General features: G+C 35.0%; 1 protein-coding gene across 3 annotated transcripts; it reads left to right on the forward strand.

Annotated features, from left to right (window-relative positions):
- The first annotated feature begins 28 nt into the window (after nucleotides 1–28).
- Nucleotides 29–16,914, forward strand: LOC128159733 (putative helicase MOV-10). 3 transcript variants are annotated; one of them, XM_052822917.1, is made up of 17 exons: nucleotides 29–186; nucleotides 445–784; nucleotides 2,217–2,583; nucleotides 4,107–4,351; nucleotides 4,738–4,978; nucleotides 5,849–5,989; nucleotides 6,531–6,684; nucleotides 9,048–9,187; nucleotides 9,463–9,645; nucleotides 10,224–10,371; nucleotides 10,575–10,846; nucleotides 11,211–11,419; nucleotides 11,797–12,221; nucleotides 12,542–12,718; nucleotides 12,874–12,962; nucleotides 13,764–13,894; nucleotides 15,209–16,914. In XM_052822917.1, exons 2-17 carry the CDS (start codon nucleotides 478–480, stop codon nucleotides 15,280–15,282), a joined length of 3,303 nt encoding a protein of 1,100 aa, XP_052678877.1. In that variant the 5' UTR covers nucleotides 29–186; nucleotides 445–477; the 3' UTR covers nucleotides 15,283–16,914. The 3 variants fall into 3 exon arrangements, with proteins under 3 accessions (XP_052678877.1, XP_052678875.1, XP_052678876.1); XM_052822915.1 differs by having other exon boundaries at nucleotides 30–186; nucleotides 2,214–2,583; XM_052822916.1 differs by having other exon boundaries at nucleotides 44–299; nucleotides 2,214–2,583.
- The last annotated feature ends 7,074 nt before the right edge of the window (nucleotides 16,915–23,988 follow it).

Here is a 23,988-nt window from a genome sequence, read left to right on the forward strand (position 1 = left end):
ATGAAATAGCTCTTATTTTAGCAAAAGGTATAAAAGTAAAATTTCCCGCAAAATGAAAGTACACTGAAATTCCAAAAATTGTAACGGCAAAACTATATTTAGATTTAGATTAAAAATCGTGATGATTTTGCTTTTTGAAAATGAAACTATCACAGCTGGATTAAATTATTTGTAGAGGCTTGCTGGGTTTGTATTTTGTGATTTGGATCAGCTGTTATAGATAACCTTTATGTTTTTTTTTATTTTTAAACGTTAAACGTTCTGATCTCGTGTCAAAAATCGAGGAAAAATGAGCAAAGGTAAAATATTAATAAGAGATTTCAGAAAAATTATGATAGATTTTTATCTGTTTATCAGTTTATGTAAATAGTGAATCATTTTTTTGCAGATAGGCCTTATGCAATGTATATACAGTATTGTATGTAGCTATAATCCTTTTAACAGAATGAAATTTGATGGTCTTAATTTGAGAACAAAATGTCAACAAAAAGAAGGACATTTGCAGAAAAGAAAAGCCAAGGGATTGACTTTTTGGACTTCATAGCCAAGAAAAATATCAATATTGTTGGACTGACGAAGAAGGAGTTACAGAACATTTATGTAAATGAATACCGAGAACATAATTCCAATGCAAATCCTTTGTCTTTTGGACCTCTTATTCAAGCTTTGTTTACCTGTGGTCGGCTTCACCTGAGGGGCCCACACATTTACAAAGGTCCTGCCGCTGCGCCATATCTAAACTCTCACAGGAAGGAGAGGGACCAGCATTCCAATCATGCCAATGGTACAGAGTTCTAATACATGCATGTATAAAATAATTATACAGAATTTTTTCTTTAAATGTGTAGTTTGCAGGTCCCTTAAAATGTTAATAGTGTGGACAGAGAATGGACAGAGAAGGAAGTAACAATTACTGTGGTAAAATACAACAAGAAAATTTTCATTTTAATGAATTTTTTAGGTTTTGCACAGTAAATCAGTACATGTATAAAATGCTATCATATATCGCATAGCCCCCTAACTCCATCACTACCCTAACTCCGTCACTTTCGGGAAACTCCTCGCCGTTTGAAATAAGTACGATTATGACGTCATATTTTACATGTCAAAAATCTTTAATCAAATGTCAACAATTTGCAACGGTTAAATTTAAGAATGTGTCAAAAAATAACAGAATTAAACCTTGTTCATTTAATGCACCATTAACTGGGTGAAATCAGCTAAAACCTTTTCACAGGTGTACTAAAATATCGATATTTCTGACTTGCGGGCCCATTCGATCATTTACGGTGGTCAGCCATTTTTAGAGAGGTCAAGATGAAACATTTTACATGTAATACATATTTGATTAAGGTAATTTATACATTTTTTTTCAGTCCGCAATAGCCTTTATGCATTACTCTTGATGATAACGTCAAATCGCGCATGCCGATACTTTTGCCTTATACAGGGTATAGATATATCCGGTATATCGTTATTTAGAATGTGCTACATTTCTGAAAATGTATTAAATAAATAATAAGTAATATATCAATTAATGATATAAAATATTTGATATATATTAGGACATAAATCAAACGGCATCCATAAATTCTGAAAAGGCCTTTGTGATTTTTGTTACATGGACCCGTTTTTTATTCTGGCGATCATTTCATTTCAATGAAATTAAATACAATTTAAATTGTATGCACCATTTTTACTTATTATAACTTGGCCTAGATACAAATTGAGTTTTAACTAAATTTTTAATGTGTCTTCATTCCCTGCCATATCATAGAGCATGTGGGTGACGGAGTTAGGTTCATAAGATATAATAGGCACGCGTGATAAACATTGTATTCAGAGGGCTTATTTGAATAAAAATAAAAATATTTTTATTAATAATTTTATAAATTATATTGTTTCAAATTATATTTAGTGATTGCAAATGATAAAAACCACAAGAAATAATTTACAGAGAAACGCGAAAGGTTTTCTGCTAATGGTGACGTAGTTTGGGTACTCGGGGATATTCATTTAATTGGAAGAAAGCTGTTTTTATTGACTGACAGATACCTTGTTGCTTTCAAATATTTATATTGAAATATTGTCTTGATGATTGTCTTGTCTTATTAATTTTAATATCATTATACAGATTTGCTTTTAATTAGGATTAAGGAACTTTTTTTAAATACATGTACTAGTTACTTCCATTTATTCCGTTTATTCTATAGTAGAAGGAAACCAGAACAATAACAGTGATGGATATGTAGGAAGATCAAACAGAAGGAGTCCTCACCACAAAAGGTTTGGTCAGGTAGCCGTCAACCAACATGTGGTCATTAATCGCAGTTACTCCCCCTCCCCCATCACCAGTCACGAATCCTCGCCAACCCCAGACATTGTTCATCGAACCTCAGCCAGTAGTCTACCTCTGGGACAGGCCCAGTCAGGGATGGACTCTGAGCACATCAAGAGAGTTGGCAACTACTATGAGTGCAAGATTTGTGGTGCTCGATCCACCTCATCAGTGGAGATGGGGAAACACTCTCAGGGGAAAAAACACAGGCTCGGAGTGATGACTGCTGAGTTAAAAAAACAAAGGTTCTTACTTAGATAAATTTATATCTGTTACTGTAAACTTATTATATTTGACGTGTACGCTATTTGGCGGAATATGTTAGCGTGGATTTGATTTAGCGCATTTCTGAATGTACCTATTTATCTACCAGTATTTATATATTTTACATTTTGCAATGTACTTGATTTAGCAGGTGCCATTTTTCATCATTAACACAGTCAAATGTAATATGTCTACAGTATGTGTCTAACTGATTCTGATAATGTTTTATTAAATATTATCAGATTAAAATCTTTTTAAAATTATCTTTATCATTTTCGCACTTTCTATGACTTACGAGGGTCAATAAAAAAATACGAAGACTTTTGTCATAGCTATCTTACTTAACGTCATATCATTACTAAATTTAGTAGACATAATTTAGCAATAGTTTCAAACAATTTGCAAGAAAAAATGTTAATAAATTCCTTTATTTCTAAAAATTATTTAAAATCTATTTCTTCAAAAATGAGGTCACGGCGCACGGTCAAAATTTGTGTTATGTCAACAATAAACCATGTAATGTTGAAAGTAATATCTCTTTAAATTGGGCTAAAAACCAAATAATATTGAAACCTCAAATTAAGTAAACTATAGTCATGGTGTTCTATATTCCAAAAAATGATGGGATATATTGTTTTGTGAACAAATATTAGTAACTAAAGACAGATAGTCCTCTTTAGAATTGACTAAAAACATCGACGTCGCCGGACGTCACCGCGCAACGAGAGGTACAAACAAAATGGATTTAACCCAGAAAAAAGCCGACACAAGCTGTGAAAATGCTAAATGGTGCAAAAAATAAGTCAATAATTATTTGCAAGTTTGTGTTTAACTGTAATAAATTTTGTGGGGGTGGTGGTAATTGTATTTTGAATATAAAACAGTCCGAAAGAGAATAGAATATCTGTAAATATTTGGTCAAAAAATAAGTAAAGTCAACCGACTTCAGGGTTATCCTTACTGTCAACTAAGAGATACATGGTTAGAAAATGAAAACTTTGAAGAACTTACTTGTGATTCTCGAACAAATGTGTGCAAATAAGATGTTATGTGGTTCAGTGCAATTTTAAATTGTGAGGAGAAAGGCACAAGAGACTAAGCATGATATAAAGATGGGGTATATCTATAAACTGTGCGTGTTTATTGTTGACGCCATGTTTTGATGGTTGCCGTGCGGTGTGGTGACAAAACATGTTTTTAAAAAGGGGTAACAAAAATTCCGTTTCATCAAATTAACTAAAACTTCGCATATCAATAACATAAGTGTTGGTGCACAGATTAATCTTTTAAGTATGACTTTCATGAAAAATAATAGACAGCCACATTGTCTTCATATTTTTTTATTGACCCTCGTAATTGTGTCTACTTTTGGTTTGTCTCTCAATGATAAGATTTTAGTAAGCCCATTATATTTCTATTAAAAATCTTTGTATTACCGGTACATGATAAAAAAGATAGTTCATTGTTTACTTTCAGTATTGATATGCATGTTTTCTGTTTGAAGGGAGTATTTGGTAAAAGACAGAGAAGGTATAGCCATTATTGGGGAGAATGCCGAGTACCTCAATGGGACGTACCACATTCAGATCCAGGAGAACACTGAGAGGACCATGAGCCTGAGGGTGGAGAACCACACCCCGGAGGTGGTGCAGCTGTTACACTGTGAGATGCTGAAGAGGATGAGGGTGTTCAAGCTGGACGACGCCAAGAAAATGACGGAGGGGCGACAGTCTGTGTCCATAAACAGTGGTAGGTTTCCGTTTCCGTTGGTTAATGTAAGGTCATGGCATTTTGTGTAAATGCAATTAAGAAGTGGAAGATTTCTGCTTGTTGATGAAAAAGCAGTTAATGTCGTTAATTAGTAAATGGTGAAATTTCCTTCCTAAAAAATGTGAGCCTTATGTTGAGGTATAATGATTTTTGACTTAAAAAGTCAAAATATGTCAGTTTGAAATATTGTACACACTTGTACATGTATGTACATTCAAGAGACAAGGGAAGTTAGCTATGTGGTGAAAGTACTACCGGTAGGTTCTGTATTGTACTAAAGAAATAAGAAGAGCTAGGACCATATTACATGTACCTGTGTTTTGGCCCAAAATTTTAATTGTATTTTTGTGTATCGGATTTTGTAGGAAGCCATTATGTCATTGAGGTGAGTGCCTGTGCCAGAGGTCTAGGTACATTCCATGTCCCCATCGCGTTCCACTTCCGTCGATCGTCCGGGAAGGAATTCCACATCATCCGCTTCCTGAATGCCAAGTGTGTCAGTGACATCACAGAGGAGCTAAAGCCGACCTCTCCATACAAACCTCCGACCAGAGTGGCTGAGTATCGTGAGACGATGGAAGCTGTACCAGGTGTTAAACCTCCAAAGTATGAACAAAAAGACATTTTTATCAATGAAGTACAAACAGATAAACAGTATGTTTTTATAAAGTACATGCAGAAACAGAATTATTATTTTCAGTGATCGTAATGGTTGTATTAGTGCTAACTTTGTCTCTGACAATGAATATATATTTGCAGTCCCTGAAACGTTCTACTTTCCCAATTTCCTTGTGTTCACCATGCATTCGCTTCTACTCCCTCTCTGCTCCTTTCGCGCTCACTGTGCTCAAAGCGCTCACAACGCGTGCACAAAGCTCTCACAGTGCGTTCACAAAGTGCTCACAGTGCATTCACAAAGTGCTCACAGTGCATTCACAAAGCGCTCACAGTGCATTCACAAAGCGCTCACAGTGCGTTCATAAAGTGCTCACAGTGCATTCACAAAGTGTTCACCTTGCACTTACTGTTCTTTCAGCGTTCACTTATCGTTCAATCAGATTATATTATATTAGGGCTGATAGCAATACATACATAAAGTTTAATTTTGAAGGTTAAATCTTCCTGATTACCGATGAAACCATTGTAATGATAACTCCCGAGGCACTCCAAGTAAAACATCCATCTTGGGTTCACAAATCATTCACCCTGCATTCACCACTCACTTTGCGCTCATGTTTTGCCTGTTTGCAGTCTGCATTTGCTCACCACTTATAAGTGCTCACCAAATTCCATTCAGCATGCGTTCATCCTTCTCTCAGAGTGCACTCACCCTACACTTGCCCTTCAAGTGGGACAGTAGAAATTTCAGGTCATGGATAAAAAATGATTTGATGAAAAATATCTACACCCATGTTGATTAATATCTAGTAATCCACATATAGTGTATATCATCATGTGTATGATTCTTTATTTCAGATTAATAGAGGATAACCTGAAGCGCTCCTTGTCTCTGGGGAAATACCTTGTCTCACGCCAGATGAGGACAATGATCAACCGCCGATTTAAGACATCGCTGTGTAAGAACCAGGCCGAGAAACTTGAAATGACAACTGCCAGGTATGGTAGACTATGGTATAAGAATGACAAAAACTATCTTACTCATTTTAAGAAGATAATTCTCTGTGTTACATGTGTGTAGTGAATTTGTTGAACTATGTAAAAAGCAGAAAATGTATTCAGAATGGAAATGTTTTTGTGCAATGACAATTGCTTAAGAATTTATACATGTGAAATAGATATTATTTGACTTTTTTAAAATGAAAAACTACATATTTTATTACATTATCAATAATTTTTAACAAAACTTTGTGATATTTTGTTTGTAAATTCTATTTTAATACATTTAATCTTGTAATTTGTATGATTTATGGAAAGGAAACATCTACATGTACATAATCTAGAATCGTCATCTTTAATTGTAGTGGTTTTTGTCATTACTTTACAAAGATGAACTTCCTTCCTTTTTTATAACTTAAATAGTTGTCTTTGCTATATATAAATTATACATTATTCTGTTTGTACATACATGTACATGTATACATACATTTATTTCCAAAATGTATGACTAAATCACAAGTTGTTTATTTTTCACTTTCAGAACTATATTAGAAAATCCTTTGAATAAAAATACATACCAGAAAAAGTTCAGTATGTTGATGAACATTGAGGAGCTACAGATGGAGGTAGACATCAGGCGGTACGACATGAAGGACGCTCCAATGACAAAACAACGCAACCTGCTACTGCTTGAGGTACGTGTATATGTACAAGGTTCATATATGTACAACGTTCATACCCTCAACTTTACAAACAAATTTTAAAATATACAGCTGCACATGTATTTTGTCTTACTTTAATTAAGGAATGCACTTCATGTTTATATTAAAGAAATACATGTATTATACATTTTATAACATTTTTTAAAGTTTTCTCATTATGTCACAAATGAGATAATTTTATTCCTATGCCCTGAAAATTGCTGATTCACACCAGAAATAGCTATATCGCCCTCTTGGAACCAGTTATATTTCCAAGTAAACAGATATTTTGCCCTCCTGAAACTGTTATTTCACCCTAACGTGCAAGAATTCTGTATATAAATTAGGTCGGGTTCAAAATTTAGCTAAGCAAACGTAAACAGTTCCTCGAAAATAAAAATGATTGGAGAGCGTCTGCTACCCAGAAGTACTTACTTTAAGTTGGAATAACACACCTGGAAAAAGTCACTCAAATTAACAGTAACGGTAAATTATTTAGTTATGAAAGATATAATGATAAATAAACTGTACTTATGTCAAGACGAAAAAATTTGTAGCTTGGGGATAAAAAATGATTATCTAAAAAATTCAATTTGATAAGTAACAATAAAGGACCCTATTGATTCGAACTCGTGATGTGCGGATCACAAGTCCGACACTTTATCCACTCGGCTATGAAGTAATTTACATTTTATGGTCAATAAAATCCTTTGAATAAAAATGATGTTTCGATTAGAGGTCAGCCATTTTGTGATGATGTGTTATTCCACCTTAATTGTTTACTGTGGTTTCATCAATATTCGTTGAATACCAATTTTCGTGGATTTCGTTGTTAAGTTGATCCACGAAATTAAATGTTCATTGAAATTCAATTTCAACAAACATTTTGTATTGATAGGATCATTGGCCACGAAATTACGTATCCTTGAAACTGTGGTTTTCAGAAAATCCACGAAAATTGATACCCACGAAAATTAATGAAACCACAGTATTAAATTATCTACTTATTAAAGGCACCAATCGACATTTTACAAACGTCGATTTGTAAGTTATGAAGATTCATCAATAATTAAAATAAACTTGTTAATGAGGTAGATATATTCTTAAAATGATTTTGATTTGTTTAAAAATGTGATATATATTAATAACATACATGTAAATATACCATGCCTCTAGGGCAATATACCAGAATGTTTTCCCCAAAGTGTCAGGAAAACCCTGGAGTGTTTTGTTGCCCATGATGTTGAAAAGAAATTTAATACATTATATAACGTTACAAAATACTGTATATCAGGGATGGGGTAATTGAAAAAAGTATTTGTAATTGAGTGTAATTAATTACATTTTTCAAAGTAATTGAAAGTAATTTGTAATTGAGTCTGTCTTCAATTACAAGTAATTGAATGTATTTAAATACATTCCAAAAATATTGTGTATTTTCAATTACTTTTCAATTACATCTCAATTACTTTTTTTTTCCAAGTTTAAAATATAAAATAGGTGTCTTATAATTATAAATAGATTTTATACATGTTTGGCATGGACTTTTGATTATACAATAATTAAATGTCCCATAATGTTTATACAGCATAACACACTGCCCAGGGCAATAGGTAAAGATCTAATTTTGTGGAGGTGTGAACTCCTCTAATACCCAAGAACCACCATTGATTTTAGAAAATATCTCATTCTTGTGAATTATAGCAATTATTATTTATATACTGATATGCTGTACTGCCGAAAGTTGTACTTTCTAAATAAACATAGTTTTGATATGTGAATAAATGTAATTAATTACATTTCAAATACTTTAGTTTTATTTTTTTAAATTTTGAGAACATATATTAACAGCTTTAAGATATACAGAGCTTATGTACAATTATGTTTCAGTTCAGATCAGATTTCTTGAAAATTTTTAGAAAATTTTTCTTTAACATTAAATTCATTAAGTACCATTGAGTTCATTTTTGGTTCTGAATAATATTTTCTCATTATTGAATTAATTTTTATCAAAGTAATTGAGAGTAATTAATTACATTTTCAAAAATCAATGTAATTGTAATTGCAAGTAATTGATAAAATTGTCAATGTATTTGAAAGTAATTAATTACTTTTCAAAGTAATTGACCCCAACTCTGCTGTATATAGGAAATTTTTTACTCAAGATGTATATTAGCCCCATTGGCTCTCATTGAAAGTGTGGGCTAACAGGCTTAGTTGGAAACTGCAAGACTTAGTTACTTCTCTTTAACCACATATATGTTAGGGCAAAAATAACCTTGAATACAGTATGTATGTGTAGATGAACACAGGTTAATGGACACCCATATTATCTATGATCTTCATTGTTTTGGTAGGTGCCCGGACTGGCTGAGAACAGACCGTCCGTCCTGAGGGGGGATCATCTCTACGTTTGGTCAGGGAACAGTCGCAAAGAATACCAGGGCTATGTCCACGAAGTTTATCTGAAAGAGGTGGCCCTGGGATTCCATCCTAGGTAACAAGTCTTGTCCTGAATAAAGAAGGACAATTTATTGCTCTGAAACATGAATAATGAATATCGGTGAATGTTGCTGATTATTTATACCTTAACCCACATGAGAAATATTCCTTCACATATTTCAAAAACTATCATTAAAACTTTCGAAGGTTAACTCTAAAGTCATTGATTGTTTTGTTAAATACAGCTGATAGAAATATAGTTATTATAGTTGTACAACCTTGCTGACATTAAATGGGAGATAACTTTCTCCTATGTGGTTTCCCTTTCAGCTTTGTGTCTAGCTTTGTCAACAAGAGTAAGTTCAATGTGCGTTTCAACTTTAACCGCCTGCCCCTGAAGCTTCAGTACCGCGCCTGTGAACTGGCCGAGGAGGAGGGGCTGGAGAGTCTACTGTTCCCCACCCCCAGCAATATCTGCACACGGACCATGTATTCCCTCCCACCTAACAGGAAGTATGTGTCAATTATCAAAAGGGGAAGTAACTTTAGTAGCTGCAATAGTTTAATTCACCAATCACATTTTACATAGCCACTAATTAGCCAGCAATGTTAACTTTTAGGTCTATTAAAAAGCCTGAGCTGAATTACTGTAGATTTGTATTTAAACACGAGGAATTAATTTCCACGTAAAATCACAAGAGACAACCCTCGTGAATTTTAATATCTCACTTTTCTTTTTCGGACAGTTTTGAACGATAGTAAATTATAGCTAAACATTGGTGATCAGGATTATATATTCTCGCGATTTGATACAAAACAATGGAATTGCGGAATTAAGTACTTGTAAAATAAGGAATTTACAGTATTTACATGTAAATGTGTAGTCAATTAAACTTTGTTGTCAGTATGCTAAACACCATGGATTTGTCCAACAGATTTCAAGAAAATTGACAATACTGTATCAATACATTATATCGTAGAAGTTTTCTCTAGGTTACATTCTAGGCAAGTTCAAGGTTGAATAGTTTTTCAGTATTTCTGTAATTCATTCAAAATATATACAATGTACATATTTGCATAAATATAAACAGGTTCTTTGACACAAAGATAGAGTCCAATAGAGAGCAACAGCTGGCAGTGACCAACATTGTGAAAGGAACCTCCCGCCCGGCCCCATACATAGTGTTTGGACCCCCAGGGACGGGGAAAACGGTCACCATTGTAGAGGCTCTACTCCAGGTATAATATAATGGTGGAAAGGGTTCATTGTCACATTGACTGCTTTCCATGGTTAATGTCTAATTTTTTAAATATACATGTTCTTGCCAACTTCAATTTGGAGCTTTTGTAGTTAGAAGTGATGAGAATCCATTTGTTTTACATTGCATGTATCCTGCTATTCTACGTGTTGTATTATGGTATGTTATGATTTATTTGTTTAGATTCATAAGTTCCAGTCAGATTCTCACATCTTGGCTTGTGCTCCCTCCAACAATGCTGCTGATTTACTGGCAGAGCGGATTCTTAACAGTAAAATCGTCGCCAAGAAGCAGCTGCTACGTCTGAATGCTGCCTCCCGGGCTTGGATGAATGTGTCGGAGAAGGTCAAAGACTGCTGTAACTACAGCAAGATGAGTGGTCAGTACTACTTTCCCGACGTGGACCAGCTCAAGACGTACCGCGTGATCATCACCACACTGACTACCGCGGGGAGGTAGGTGGGACTTGGTAAACCACAAACCACGTGGCACAGATCATCCCTAAGACAATGTCAGACACCACAATCAGCCATGAAAATCATTTTTGTTCCCAGATTACATAAAATATTGCTTACACTGTTGAAGAACACCATCAGTCAATTAACATTGTTTGATTTGCAAAGTTTTTAAAATGTTTTAACAAAGTATGAGTATCAGTAGTTTTGTGCTATTGTTGATTAGAATTCTGATCATACATGATGTTCTGTTAAGTGTCAAATCAATGATATGAATAATAGTTTGAATAACATCTTACTGAGAACAAAACTCGGGGAAGTTATTTAGAGTGTAAAGCCTTGCTAACTCTTTCTGTTTTCACAGATTGGCCTCAGCTAATTTCCCTGTCGGTCACTTCACTCATGTCTTCATTGATGAGTCGGGTCAGGCTATAGAGCCTGAGGCCCTGATAGCAGTGGCAGGGATACTGACCATAGACCCCGGGATCCACTGTGGTCAGTTAGTGCTGGCGGGGGACCCCCAACAGCTAGGACCAATCCTGAGGTCCCCAATAGCCCAGGAATATGGCTTAGGTAAGGAAAACAGTGGGTGATTATACTTGTGATCGCATGTTGGATCACCTTAGTTTAAAAGAGGGAGTCTTATCATTCATCAAGGCAATTTAAATGTGATTCAGTGACATGCAATAGGCTCAAAAAATCAGATAAGCATTTCATAAACCTCTATAACTGGTAATCAAAAAAGTATTCTAAAGTATACTATAGAAAATGAAATTAACATTTACTGGTATGTATCAAACTGAAAAGTGTGGCAACAGTTACAATTATCAGTTGATATTATTTCAAATATTCTTGTAAACCAGTGGCAGATTCTAGAGGTTTGTTTTGAATTGGATTTCCACTCTAATGTCTCTTCTATTTGAAATTTAATTTCCTTTGTTGATGGTCAGGAATATCTCTATTGGAGAGATACATGAACCAAGTACAGGTGTACCAACGCAAAGGGAACAAGGAGGGGCCAGCTGATCACTATGACAACAGAATAATCACCAAACTGTTGAGAAACTATCGCTCCCACCCTGCCATTTTACACTATCCCAATGAGACATTTTACGACGGAGAACTTATGCCGCAAGCTGATGAAGGTATAAGAACCTGTTTATGTGGGTGGGAGGAATTGCCCAACAAAAAGGTCCCCATAATTTTTCATGGGGTCACAGGAAAAGACCAGAGGGAGGATAGAAGTCCGTCGTTCTTTAACCCCGAGGAGGCAGCTGTGGTGTTCAGTTACGTGAGGAAGTTACTGATAGAGAAGAAGGGGGGCATGCAGATAAAACAGCAGCAGATAGGGATCATTACTCCTTACAGAAAACAGGTAATGGTTGTTGTTACTCTTAATAAAATGTAAGCTTAATGTCACTACCACACGTAGAAAATTGGTTACAGAAATGGGAGTCATATATTAGTAGGTCTCAACAGAAAATAGAAAAAAAAATTTAAAAACCTTTAGATTAGTTTACATTGAATAAATTATTTGTAAATTTTTTTGTTTTTTATAGGAATGCTTTTGTTTAAAAGAAAGTACATGTAATTCACATTAAAAGATGAACAAAAAACAATTTTTTCTTTATGTAAATCTTAGTGTGTGTAATTCTAAAAAAAACAATCACTTACATTCACTCTTCTCTACAACAGGTCCAGAAGATTCGGCAGTTGCTGAAGAAGGGTAAGTTTGAGGACATAGACGTGGGCTCTGTGGAGGAGTTTCAGGGTCAGGAGAGACTGATTATCATCGTGTCCACTGTCCGATGTAACCCAGAGTACCTCTCCCTTGACTTCAAACACAACCTGGGCTTCCTCAGGAACCCAAAGGTAAATACTCGGCTCTCAAATCCTGCGAAGGACTGGTCACTCTTTCATGTTTTACTTAGTGCTTTATATGATTTTTATACTCACCATGCTTCTCCATTTATTACTTTTATTGGAATTTCATCATTTTGAGTTAATGTGATTGATTTTGCTTGTAGAGACTAAATGTGACCTTAACCCGTGCCAAAGCCTTACTAATTGTAATAGGGGACCCAAATACTCTCTCTCAGGACAAGTATTGGAAGGGGTAAGAACTTGGTATTTACTGATTGTAATATGGGAATCAATGCAGCACTATGTAGCTTCCCTGACTTGAAAGTACTAGAAATTTTAACTATGACATCACACAAAACAACAAGTCATAATAAAAAAAAGATTATCGGTACCATGTGTTCTTTTTTTTATATTAATACAAATATCCCCGACTTGACTACCGGTAGGTTTGATGCGAATAATTATGATAGTTCCTGAACATACCGTACTATTGATGTGATTTAACAAGATGGAAAGCTAAAATGTTGATCTTGGTGAAGTTGTTGTGTGATCCTTTATGATTGGGTGGCTATGAACAAACGGTAAACCAACTTTTATTCGAAAGGCTTCATTTGCAATGAATAATTCTAGTGACCAACCCTAGATAGATATTTTGATATCTATATTAAAACTTACCGGGTATATTACACTTATATATTATAATAAAATCATATTAAAACAATGATTGGCAGTTAAAATATTCACACCAAGGAGGCTACTAGCACTGTGCCACATAGAATTAAGTTGGTATACAGTTTATATATATTACAGACAAACAGACCAACTGTGGTCAATGATTTCAGTACATTTGAAAAGGCATGATTAGTTAAATGTGTGGCCAAACTTGATATGTTCATCTGCTGCAGTTCCGATGTTATAACAGTTCGGTAAAGTTTTGCTGACAAAAAGTCAGCAAGAGGGTAAAAAAAGGGGACAGAATGGAATTAAAGGTATACCTTGTTATTGTGTGAAGCAGCTCAGCAGACAATTACTGATCTACATCACTTGTCAACAGGTTCATAGACTTCTGTGTGGCCAGCAAGGCGTACACTGGTGTGGATTTCGTGGAAGATGATGAGATGGTGGATGATATCATGGAGCGTCTCGACGCCATCAACCTGAAGGGGGGCGTGTCCGAGGAGGAGGGTCAGTAGGGGGAGGGATTGTTGAAATTCAAAATAAATTTAAGTTTAAATTCAGAATTTAAATCTATGAATTCAAACTCCAATCATGGATTTGGAATAAGTGCCCAGGCTCTCAATATATTGAATTTATTTAGGAAAAAAAGATTAATTATCAATATGACATACTGTGGAATCATTTTTATTTGTGGTGGTCAATGTTCCTGGGTAGCCAAAAATTTCTTGGTCTATGACGACGTAATTTTGTTGGTAGCAGGTTCTATTTTGTAAATAAATATTAAACAAATGCATATATACACTGTAGCTTCCTTATTAAATTTGAGGAGTTAATATCAGCGTAAAATTGTGATAATCAACTATTGCAAACTTTATAATCTCGCTTTTATTTTTCAGCAAGTTTTGAACTATATGAAATTATAACAAAAATTTGTTGCTCGTGATTTCATATTCACGCGGTTTGATGCAAAACAGCAGACTTGAGGAATTAAATACTTGTGTAAAATAAGGAATTTACAGTACATTCATGGGATGAAGATTCGTGGGCAAGGGTTACCCGCGAAAGCCATGAACATTGGTCCCCCAGGAACAGTGATGATTCCACAGTATTGAATGTATTTTTATTTCTCCAAAATCTCTGGCAAAACCCCAATCTTTTTATCTTTTTTTTTATCACCCCATTACTATAAAATACATGATACGTTATAGTACATAGGGGTGGTCAAAAATACATGAAGACCATTGAGCACCGACGGCTTTAAAAAAAGGTTTTTTCTGCTGACATGAATATTTGAAAAAAAAAAAAAACCAAGAGTGAATTGTTGTACCATTATAAATGGATGATTGATGTTTAATTCACTCCTCTGCACTGGATCTACATTGCGTTAAACTCTGTCACACCACGTTAACAAAAAGAGATCAGTTCTGGCAGTTTTATTCCATCCTGACCAGGTTTTATTTATGAATTAATTGTTAGTATTCATAGAGCTGTCTTTCATTTGCAAATTGATTTAAATTTATTGATGTGTAAATTTATAATGGCCTTAGTTTAAAGATGTCAACAAAAGGAGGCCACATGGAAGACTTATTCAATTCGCTATTCGTCTTTTTGCAGATTTCATTACCTGCATCCCGTTAGCTTTAGTGTTGTCATTTAACTAAATGATGAAAATAAATAGGCTTCTCCTTCACAATTTAAGCCATTAATTTTCCTCATTCAGATTCCAGGCCATAGTAGATGAAAGAGATTGCATTATGTAATGGAATAAAATAAACGTCGAGATAACTCAGTAAATGTGTTTTTTCGTGCATTTTTATGCAGATGATGATGATCCAGGGGACGAATTTATTCGGCCCAGTGAACACGACGAGAAAGAATGGAGGAAAGACATTTGAAGAGGTCGGGACCTTTAAGTGTTACCCCCCTACATCTACATCTACCAGAATATCTATCAAAAATTCCATCAGTGAAGCCCAGTCTTTCCATCATGGTTTAATTACTAGCTGCACCACGACCAGTCGTTGATTGATGAATGCCGTCATGTTGCTGTCTTTATGTAAATGTTGCAGACTTTGGTAGGATTTCTTCGGGCGGCTGCAAAACAATTTTTTTTAGTTCAGTTCAATGACACTTGGTATCTAATATCAAAAAGCTTGTAAATTTTTACTATTCCAACTGTTGCCTGCCCTTGAGGCAGAATTAATTTTTTTTCTGCACGAGATTAAAAAAAAAAGGGAAAAGGTTCTTTTATCCTAGCTTTATGCATCTTAATTAATTGACACAGTTTGATATGTGCCTTTTTAATTACATCTGTTTTAATTGATTTGAGTTGATTTTAAGCATAATAATATAAAAGTGCATGTATTTTGTACATGTACTAATTACTTATAACTCTGCTGGCTATTGCTGGTTACTGGTAAATACATTGGTAATGGTACATACTTTAGCAGCCTTTTAAGTTTTTTGATTAGTATATAGTTACTAATTAGACAAGCTGATAATTGTTCCACAAACATTCCTCCTGGTCCTTAGTTTTCAGAATTCTATTTTAATGGAGAATGAATTTTTTTGCATGTCATTAAATGAATTCATTTAATCAAATTTTACAATGTATGAGATCTTGAACGTGTGCTAGTTTGGTTTTATTTTTACACACAAATGTCCTAGTCATATTTCAGACCTTGACTTTTTCGTTTTTATTTTTTTGATTAGGCAGTTACCTCTCTTTAATAGTTTTTAGTACCTTAACAAAGCCCACCCATTCCTGCATCAAAATCAAACTGATGCAACAGATCTCCTGTTTTTTAGAAATCTTATATTTAAACAAGGAACTGTTTTCCATCCTCTGCTTGTCCAGAGTGGAATGTATGAACTGATCATTACTGTCCTATGACAAACATTGAACCAACATTCATTTTAAACCAGTGAGGTCTGAATCAACTACTTTTATAGTATAATACCCGTAGTTTTTGCAAAATATTTTTAGAATGTCTTTACAATTCCTTTCTTATTATGGTGAAGATTTTTAGTACTTTCCTCGTGACATCTGTACATTTTGTTCTTTGTTTTGTTATCAAATTTTGATTGGCTTAGCCAACAATGAAAGTTGTGTGTGCTTGTGACTAGATGTTGTCTTATTACTGCTTTATAGATCAATGGTATCTGTGATACTATAAAGGATGTGGGATGTTGATAGGTAGAATTGACCCTCTTTGTATGCTGCTACTGAAGAGGGGGAATTTCTAAACGTTTTCATAAACAGAATTTTTGAACACTACCAGCTTTTAACTATCAAAACAAGGCAGCCATCACTACAATGCACAGAGTGTGCATGCTTTCATGGATGGGAAAATTGTAGATTTTTAGATCATTGATTTTACTTGCATGATTATATATTTTTACAACCAGCTCCACCCCAGTTGTTAATGAAGTTTTTTTTTAGGTAGATCAATGCACACTTTGTCCTGTGTGGTGTTTGATAATTCTGTGCACTGATTTTATGGAGTAAAATGTAATGTTAAAGTTTGGTTGCTGTTGCGTTATTGGATTTACATTGAACATTGCACAAACTTTTTTTTCAGGAGCCAACAAATTACCAGTGTTATATGGGATAAGAAATTTCTCTTTGACTTTTATGGGATGATCGTTACAGTCGGGCACGTGATAAAATCCAATGAGGCCAAGGGTTTTATCATGATAAATTTGATCACATAATATGTGAGTAATTTAAGTCTGACAAATTCCATTTTATATCACTTTTTGTAGTAGATATAGTTATGTTGAAAGTACTAGCAAATCTTCGAAAATAGGTCACTGAAGCGTTGAAGCGAGGGGCTGTGTCAAAAATAGTTTGGACCGGTGTTATATAGTGCCTTTTCCCCCTAGCCATCTTTCCCCCCGGAAAAATGGCTATATAGCAGTTCTTCCCCCCGGAAAAATGGCTATATAGCAGTTTTTCTCCCACGGAAAGCTGACTATATAGTGGGCTTTCCCCCTTTTTATAGCCAGATTACCCCAACGGAAAACCTACTATATAGTGGATTTTCCCCCATTTTTACTTTCCGGCCATGTTTATTGCGGACCATTCGTGACAATAATTTGCAATAACTGATATGATATTAATTTCTCACTAAAAGGATAATCATGGCATTTATTTTTTTCAACCCCAAATATGAACTAAGGCATGCGCCTTCATAACATGCATGTGTCATCATCGTTTAATTCACCTGTTCTCACCCCTTTTTGGAACACCTTTTACACGGATTTCGGAATACCTCGAATCGTTTTCATCTAATCGATGCTTATCTACGGTTTTGACTTCGACGTTATGAACACGTGAGAACACATTTGAGTGAAAATACGCCGGTTTGGAAATTTAATTTTCCAATGTATCACCATCAATGTATAAGCTTCTCCCAGGGAACTAACTGACCAATCTTGTATGACCGGTAGAAATACACAAGTCGGTATGTTGAATAACAATTTATTAACGATCCAAACTTGTCGTTTCTACACGATCTATGCAGTCGGCATGGACAATACAAGGTCCAGTCTCCAACTGACGATCATTGTGGATAACGACTAATTTATAGGTAAAACATACATACAGGTGTAAATAAATAGAGTTACTCTTGACACAATAGATAATTAATTAAAAGGATTACTCGGGATTAATAATTAAATCAATAACAGGTGACATGTTAATGTCCGGCGGTGAAGGTCTAATTAGAAATAATTAGCACTAAATCAAGAAACATTATGTCACTCGAAATAGGTATTTTGCACACGGTGACAATACCCTCTTGCCCCCCGAAACACGTCCTCGTGTTTCCGATAGCTCCTTGCATTCCCGGTAGCACTTCCGGTACATGGATGGGTCGAATAAGCATAACGGGGATTTTGTTGTCCTTGGTGATGTTTTGGTGCGGTACGAGGGCGGTATGAAGCTCTTGGTCTCCCGAGTAACGCGTTTTGGTCTTCTTTCGAATACATTTTTTCAACTTTGTCTTTGAATGTCTGCAACGCGACTTGGAGCTCTTCTTGTTTAATCCTCGATTCCGCCAGATCGTCTAATTGGGCACTGAGTTCTTCACTCTGTTTCTTGATGGTATTGTCTTTTTCTAATATTTGACGTTCGAGGGTTTTTCGATCACGTTTCCAAAAGTCCGCCTCTGCTTTCTTGGATGACGCCTGCTGTCTATATTTTTAGGGTCTTCCGTTTCCAACGGAAGACCCTCTTGTTATTCTTCGGTTTCTTTCTATTATTAGGGTCTTCCGTTTTCAACGGAAGACCCTCTTGTTATTCTATTGTTTTTTTAGGGTCTTCCGTTTCCAACGGAAGACCCTCTTGTTATTCTATTGTTTCTTTTTATTATTATTTTTTTTCTTTTTCTTTATTTTTCTGACTTTTTCAAAGCTTAATATCTCAAAAAGTTTTCAACGTATTTACATGAAACTTTCAGGGATGATGTAGCATTTTTGTGCCCCCAAGATGTTAAATTTACAACTACAACGTCACGTTCCTTTTTACGTTACGTCAATTTGTAAATTTTAAAAAAGTGATTTTGTCCAGGGCGTTTTTCAAAAACGCTTTAAGATACAGACTTGGAATTTTCTGTGTTGAAGCACTGATCGTTTTTATTTGGACATAAGGCTGGATTTTAGTTTCCGTCACTTCCGGTCCAAACCGGAAGTGTTTTAAAATTTTCGATTTTTCGAATTTTTCGTTTCAATTTCAAATGTTTACGAAGTTTGTAGAGTTGGTCATGCTGAATACGAAACTGAAATCCGTTTGAAAATCGGACGATGCATTACAGAGATATCGGGGTTTAAAAATTGATTTTTCCGGAAATTTTGATTCCGCTTCCTTGGTTTAAAAAATAGCGTAATGTTCAAAGTAAAATTAATTCGTACCAAAAATAATTGTTAAGTCGTGCTTGAACACATTCGGATTTTTTTTGTCAAGTCGTTCTTGAAATCAGAAAGGTTTTCGTTAATTCGTACTTAAAATCATTCGGATTTTGTTAAGTCGTACCAGGAATAATTCGATTTTTTCATCTTTTTATTTTAGTTACCCTTGTTGTTGGTTTAAGAGCTCTGCTTCTTACAGGAACTTCCGGCTTTACTTCCGACATTAACGGAAGACCCACTCGTTGCTTTGCAACGAGCTTTGCTCTAGTTTTATTATTATTATTCTTCTTGTTTTTCCTTCTGACTTCTTTTTTGCTTTATATCTCAAAAACTTTTCAACCAATTTGCAAGAAATTTTCAGGGATTATTTTAATTTCTTGTCCCTTGAAGCCTTCAAACTTTTAGTCATTTAGTCACTTCCGGTTTCTAGTTACGTCATTTTAAAAATTTTCAAAAAGTGATTTTGTCCAGCACTTTTCTCGTAAACGGTTGTTTATAAAGACTTGAAATTTTCTGTGATTGTAAATCTGCGGATTGACTTATGGCAAATGTACAGAAAAATTTATTTTGTCACTTCCGGTCGAAACTGGAAGTGAAACAATTTTTTCGAAAAAATGAATTTTCTGATCAAATCAAAAACGAATATGTGTTTTGTAGAGCTTATTAAGCTGAATCTAACACTGAAAGCCGTTTCAAAATCGGACGATGCATAACAGAAATATCGGGGTTTTAAAATTGATTTTTCCGGAAATTTTGATTCCGCTTCCTTGGTTTAAAAAATAGCGTAATATTCAAAGTAAAATTAACTCGTACCAAAAATAATTGTTAAGTCGTACTTGAACACATTCGGATTTTTTTTGTTAAGTCGTTCTTGAAATCGGAAATGTTTTTGTTAAGTCGTACTTAAAATCATTCGTATTTTGTTAAGTCGTACCAGGAATAATTGGATTTTTTCTTCTTTTTATTTTCGTTACTCTTGTTGTTGGTTTAAGAGCTCTGCTTCTGACAGGAACTTGCAGCTTTACTTCTGACATTAACGGAAGACCCACTCGTTGCTTTGCAACGAGCTTTGCTCTAGTTATTATTATTCTTTTTATTTTTTTTTCTGACTCCTTTTCGGCTTTATAACTCAAAAAGTTTACAACGGATTTTGATGAAATTTTCAGAGGTTGTGTGCAACTGTAATACCTCAAAGTTTGTGAAGTTTCTTTGAAAACGTCACTTCCGTTTTTACGTTACGTCATTTTTAAAAGTTTCAAAAAGTCATTTTGTCCGCGGCGTTTCTCAAAAACGCTTTAAGATAGAGGCTTGAAATTTTCAATGGTTATGATTTAATCGATTTACCTCTGTAATAAGGCTGGAAATGAAAATCTGTCACTTCCGGTCGAAACCGGAAGGGAATCAAATTTTTCGAAAAAATGAATTTTCTGATCAAATCAAAAATGAATATGTGTTTTATAGAGCTTATTAAGCTGAATCTAACACTGAAAGCCGTTTTAAAATCGGACGATGCATTACAGAGATATACGAGTTCAAAAAATGATTTTCCCCGGAAATTTTGATTCCGCGTTTTTGGTTAAGAAATTAGTATCAAGTTCTTGGTTAAATTAACTTGTACCTAAAAATTAATTGTTAAGTCGTACTGTAACACATTCGGATTTTTTTGTTAAGTCGTTCTTGAAATCGGAAAGGTTTTTGTTAAGTCGTACGTAAAATTATTCGGTTTTTGTTAAGTCGTACCAGGAATAATTCGATTTTTTCATCTTTTTTTTTAAGGTACTCTTGTTATTGGTTTAAGAGCTCTGCTTCTTACAGGAACTTCCTGCTTTACTTCCGATATGAACGGAAGACCCACTCGTTGCTTTGCAACGAGCTTTGCTCTAGTTCTATTTCTGTTTCTATCATTTCACTATGAATTTCATTAACATTTACGGTTGCAAATGGCATTTCACGTAAATTGTTTCTTTCTCTTCGATCTTTGTTGAACTTTTTGATGCGATCTCTATCCCGAGTTTGTTTTCTGTCCGATTTTCTTTTCCCGACTTCTTCTGTCTGTGTTCCAAAAGTGCGAGTTGTAACAGAAGAGACGACGTTAATGGCAGCTTCGGAGTTCCGAGTTCTGCACATCCGCGCATAATGTCCTTTTCTACCGCACTTGAAACATTGAGATGAAATGGCGCTGCAGATGTTCCATCCATGCCTTAATCCGCAGCGTCCACACGGTTGTAGAGGGAAGCGCGGCCGGACTGGATGCATCCACGCAGGGCTTAGGGGAAAGAATAAATCCATGGACTGGGGATTGCTCGCTGCTGTGAGTAGGTACTGGGATCCGACTACTACAAAGTATATGTAGCAGCCCCGGGAATCTTTACCCTTAGGAATTCTACACCAAATATGACCGGTAGAAATACACAAGTCGGTATGTCGAATAACAATTTATTAACGATCCAAACTTGTCGTTTCTACACGATCTATGCAGTCGGCATGGACAATACAAGGTCCAGTCTCCAACTGACGATCATTGTGGATAACGACTAATTTATAGGTAAAACATACATACAGGTGTAAATAAATAGAGTTACTCTTGACACAATAGATAATTAATTAAAAGGATTACTCGGGATTAATAATTAAATCAATAACAGGTGACATGTTAATGTCCGGCGGTGAAGGTCTAATTAGAAATAATTAGCACTAAATCAAGAAACATTATGTCACTCGAAATAGGTATTTTGCACACGGTGACACTTGACTTAATTTTGTAGAGGAAGGGAATAAAAAGTGGAACTGTATTACTCCCTTCGTCCAAAAGGCTATCAAATTTAAATTAATACCGTAAGAATTGACGATCTTAAAAACAATAATATATTTCTTCTTCTAAATATGAAACGGGAGACAGGGTGCAATGATATAATGAGAAACTGAAATGTTTTAGTTTTACTTTGATTGATGGGGTTCTAAATCATGGGTAAGGGGTATTTTAATTATGTATTACAAGCATGTGTAAAGTTAGTGTTTACCATTTCGTTTTAAAGTTACGCATATTCATATTTTTAAGCACGTTTCTACGAAACGCGAGATATTATGATGTAAACATTTTAAAAAACAATGAAATGTCTTCACAACCAGAACAATGTCGGTATCTTTGCTGGTTACTTTGGAAAATGTGAAATGGAGCCTGAACTAACTTTATGTTTATATTGTCACTCACTATTTGCTAATTTTTCCACTTTTAAGTTTGCAACGTGATTTATAAATATACAATTTTGAAAACGATGCCATATAAATCAAGATATACGATTCAATTACCTAAAAATTTATACTATAATAATGCAATAAAGATTTACTTGTGTACCATATTATTTCTTCGAACAATTAAACAAGGGTAATTAAAAAAACTAAGCAAACCCCCCCCCCAAAAAAAAAACCAAAAAAAACAACCAACACATATATTGTGATGAGCTGACTTTTTTTTTTTAAATATAAGCTTGTTCTTCTAATCAACTAACAAGTAAAAAAGTCGTATATGCGCTTAGGTTGGTTATTTATTTTTGATTTTCGGTTTCTCCTTTTATGAATAAAAGTTCATTGATTTATTTATCAAATTATTTATTATGTCATTAGTCATCTTATGAATTGATTAAATGTTTTGAAGAATACTGAATTTTACCCGCGTACCTTTTTAAAAATTTTTGTTCGTAAATTAAAAAAAAAGCAGCAGAATTAAACGTAATTTTCAATCATTTTGATAAAGAAATATATGAGTGATTGTGTATTTTTAGCTCACCGAGACGAAGTCGGGGGGAGCTTATGCTATACCCTCGGCGTCGGCGTCGGCGTCGGCGTCCGGACCTGGTTAAAGTTTTTGTTGCAGGTCCTGTATCTAACTTATTACTTGTCCTATCTTCACCAAACTTGCATGAATGATGCATCTGGACCTACTAATGGACTTGAGAGACTTGGATGCTGAATCTGGGCCATGAATTTCAGATGCTGGAGGAGGTTAAGGTGTTTGGAGCAGGTTAAAGTTTTTGTTGCAGGTGCCCTTTGATAGCCATTTCTAAGTTACTACTGGTCCAAACTTCACCAAACTTGCATAGATGGTGTGTCTTATGATACTGATGCACCTGACAGGCTTGAATGCTGAATCTGAGCCATAGGTTTCGGATGCTGGATGAGGTTAAGGTTTTTAGAGCTGGTTAAAGTTTTTGGAGCAGGTGCCCTCTGATGATTATATCTTACTTACTACTGGTCCTTACTTCACCAAACTTGCATGGATGGTGTGTCTTATGATACTTTTGCACCTGACAGGCTTGAATGCTGAATCTGAGCCGAAGGTTTCGGATGCTAGATGAAGTTAGGTTTTTCGAGCAGGTTAAAGTTTTTGTTGCAGGTGCCCTTTGATAGCCATTTCTAAGTTACTACTGGTCCCAACTTCACCAAACTTGCATAGATGGTGCGTCTTATGATACTGATGCACCTGACAGGCTTGAATGCTGAATCTGAGCCATAGGTTTCGGATGCTGGATGAGGTTAAGGTTTTAAGAGCTGGTTAAAGTTTTTAGAGCAGGTGCCCTCTGATGATCATATCTTAATTATTACTGGTCCTAACTTTACCAAACTTACATGGATGGTGTGTCTTATGATACTGATGCACCTGACAGGCTTGAATGCTGAATCTGAGCCATAGG

Source organism: Crassostrea angulata, chromosome 8 (assembly GCF_025612915.1).
Source record: "Crassostrea angulata isolate pt1a10 chromosome 8, ASM2561291v2, whole genome shotgun sequence".
Taxonomy (NCBI): domain Eukaryota; kingdom Metazoa; phylum Mollusca; class Bivalvia; order Ostreida; family Ostreidae; genus Magallana; species Magallana angulata.